The 2,500-nt window shown below is 41.1% G+C and overlaps 1 protein-coding gene across 1 annotated transcript in view; it reads right to left on the reverse strand.

The window, feature by feature from the left end:
• Positions 1-2,230: 2,230 nt before the first annotated feature.
• The window catches only part of LOC130500819 (uncharacterized), a 1,050-nt gene continuing 780 nt past the window's right edge, over positions 2,231-2,500 (reverse strand). The window contains exon 1 of the mRNA XM_056995776.1: positions 2,231-2,500. This exon is cut by the window's right edge and continues 780 nt beyond it. Coding sequence (XP_056851756.1) covers positions 2,231-2,500 — 270 coding nt within the window.

Genomic DNA, 2,500 nt, shown 5'->3' on the forward strand with positions numbered 1-2,500 from the left:
GGACCGAAGACACCTCTCTTCTTAAAAGAGTTTAACTCCACGTTTATGGCTTCTTTCCATTTATGCCAATCTTTTCTCTGCATGCATTCATATATGGACGTGGGTTCTAGATCCTCATCATCTCCTATGATCTCAAGTGCTACCTTGTATGCAAAAATATCATCCATGTCGACATGCTTTCTGTTCCATTGTTTTCCAGACATGATATAGTTAGTAGAGATCTCTTCATTGTCCGGAGGTTCAGAACCCTGAGTCTTAGCGTCCCAAGCCTCACTAGGTCCCTTACCGGCCGTACCAATGGTCATGTCCGCGGATACTGGTACGTCCGGATCATGTCCGGGCGTTGGTTCGCCCATGTCCCGGAGCCTTGGGACGGATGGCTCAACCACTTCGACCAGATCCTTCTCCCCCTCAACCACGGCTTGTTTAGCACTCTTTTTACTTATACGAGGGTTTTTATCCTTGGAACCAATTGGTCTACCACGTTTCATACGTGGCTTAGACTCTGTAGCAACTTGGTTTTGTCCCTTTTGGACTTCAATTCTTATTGGTGCATTTGCTGCTGGTATATATGACTTGGTCATTCTATTTGGGTCAGTAAAGGAATCAGGCAATTTATTAGCTAGCTCTTGTAGATGTATAATCTTTTGAACCTCAAGATCACATGCTTGAGTTCGAGGATCTTGCCATGATGCTTGGGATGTATGATTCCATGTTATTTCTTTTACCAGCTTATTATTATTTTCTCCTAATGTTGGATATTCAGATTCCACAAAGTGACAATCCGCAAACCTGGCCTTAAATAAATCACCCGTGGTTGGCTCAAGGTATTTTATAATTGAAGGAGACTCATATCCAACATATATTCCCATCCTTCTCTGAGCTCCCATCTTTGTTCTCTGTGGTGGAGCTATTGGATAGTAAACAGCACATCCAAATGTTTTAAGATGGGAGATGTCTGGCTCTCGACCCAATAGGAGTTGGGATGGTGAATATCTATGCTCACTAGATGGTCTGATGCGTACTAATTCTGCAGCATGCAATACTGCATGTCCCCAAGCTGTGGTCGGCAGATTACTTTTCATGAGTAAGGGTCTAGCTATCATCTGAATCCTTTTAATAAAAGACTCGGCTAGACCATTCTGTGTATGGACATGTGCAACGGAGTGTTCAACTGTCACCCCCATGGACATACAGTATTCATAAAAAGCTTGGGAAGTAAACTCACCAGCATTATCAAGACGTATAGTCTTTAAAGGAAAGTCTGGAAAGTGTGCTCTTAATCTTATGATCTGAGCCAGCAACCTAGCCAAGGCTAGATTCCGAGTAGACAATAAACATACATGGGACCATCTTGTGGACGCATCAATGAGTACCATGAAGTACCTAAATGTCCCACTAGGTGGGTGTATTGGTCCACAAATGTCACCTTGTATTCTTTCCAGAAAACCTATGGTTTCCTTAGTCACTTTAATTGCTGATGGTCGGATTTGGAGTTTCCCTTGTGCACAAGGCACACACGTATGGACTTTAGGGATAACTCGCCTGCCCTTCAGGCTGTGGCCATTAGAATTTTGAATGAGTTTACGCATCATAGATGTCCCGGGATGCCCTAACCGGTCATGCCACAAATTAAAATTTTCTTTTATATCTTTGCTTATCATAGCATTAGTTTCTGCTACACTGACCTTGGCATAGTAAAGGCCAGTAGCTATAGCTGGTATAGTTTCCAAGACCCTTTTGTGATCCTGGCCGAGTTCATATATATTCAAGAACTCTTTGGCTCCTTCTCCAACAGTCTCAATGTGAAGACCATTCTTTCGAATGTCTTTAAAGCTCAACAGGCTTTTATTAGAATCTGGAGAATACAATGCTTCATCTATTTCTAGATGTGTCCCTTTTGGTAACAATATGTAAGCTTGGCCGTGGCCCTTTATCAATGATGATATACCAGCTATTGTGTTAACATTTGCATCTTTCATTGTTAGATCAATAAAGAATTTCTTATCCTTTAAAATTGTGTGGCTTGATCCACTGTCGACCACAAGTGTATCCATACTTCTTTTATTCTAAACAATAAAATATAATCTGAATCATTCATATTATTATAAAATAAAATAAAACAAAGTTCAATCATAAAATCATAAAACATAAAATGCAAAGATCTTAAAAATAAAATAAAAGCCTAAAACACCAAAGCATTCAAACACAAATCGTTTGATGCATCTTTTTAATCAACTTGGTCATTTTTCAGAATGTCTGAAGTCTCATATTCCATGAGATCATCCTTGTCATGATCAAAGTCATCCTCGCCATCCTTGTATACCATGTGAGCCTCCGGGTTCTTGCCTTTGATGCTCTCTTGGTAGAGATCAACCAGGTGTTTTGGGGTTCGGCAGTTCTTTGCCCAATGGTTAGATACTCCGCACCTATGACACACTGAGTTTCCTGTATTCTGTGGTCGAGTAGTCGACCCATTGCCTCTGCCTCTACCACGCCC

This window comes from Raphanus sativus, unplaced genomic scaffold (genome assembly GCF_000801105.2).
Source record: "Raphanus sativus cultivar WK10039 unplaced genomic scaffold, ASM80110v3 Scaffold0042, whole genome shotgun sequence".
NCBI classification, from domain to species: domain Eukaryota; kingdom Viridiplantae; phylum Streptophyta; class Magnoliopsida; order Brassicales; family Brassicaceae; genus Raphanus; species Raphanus sativus.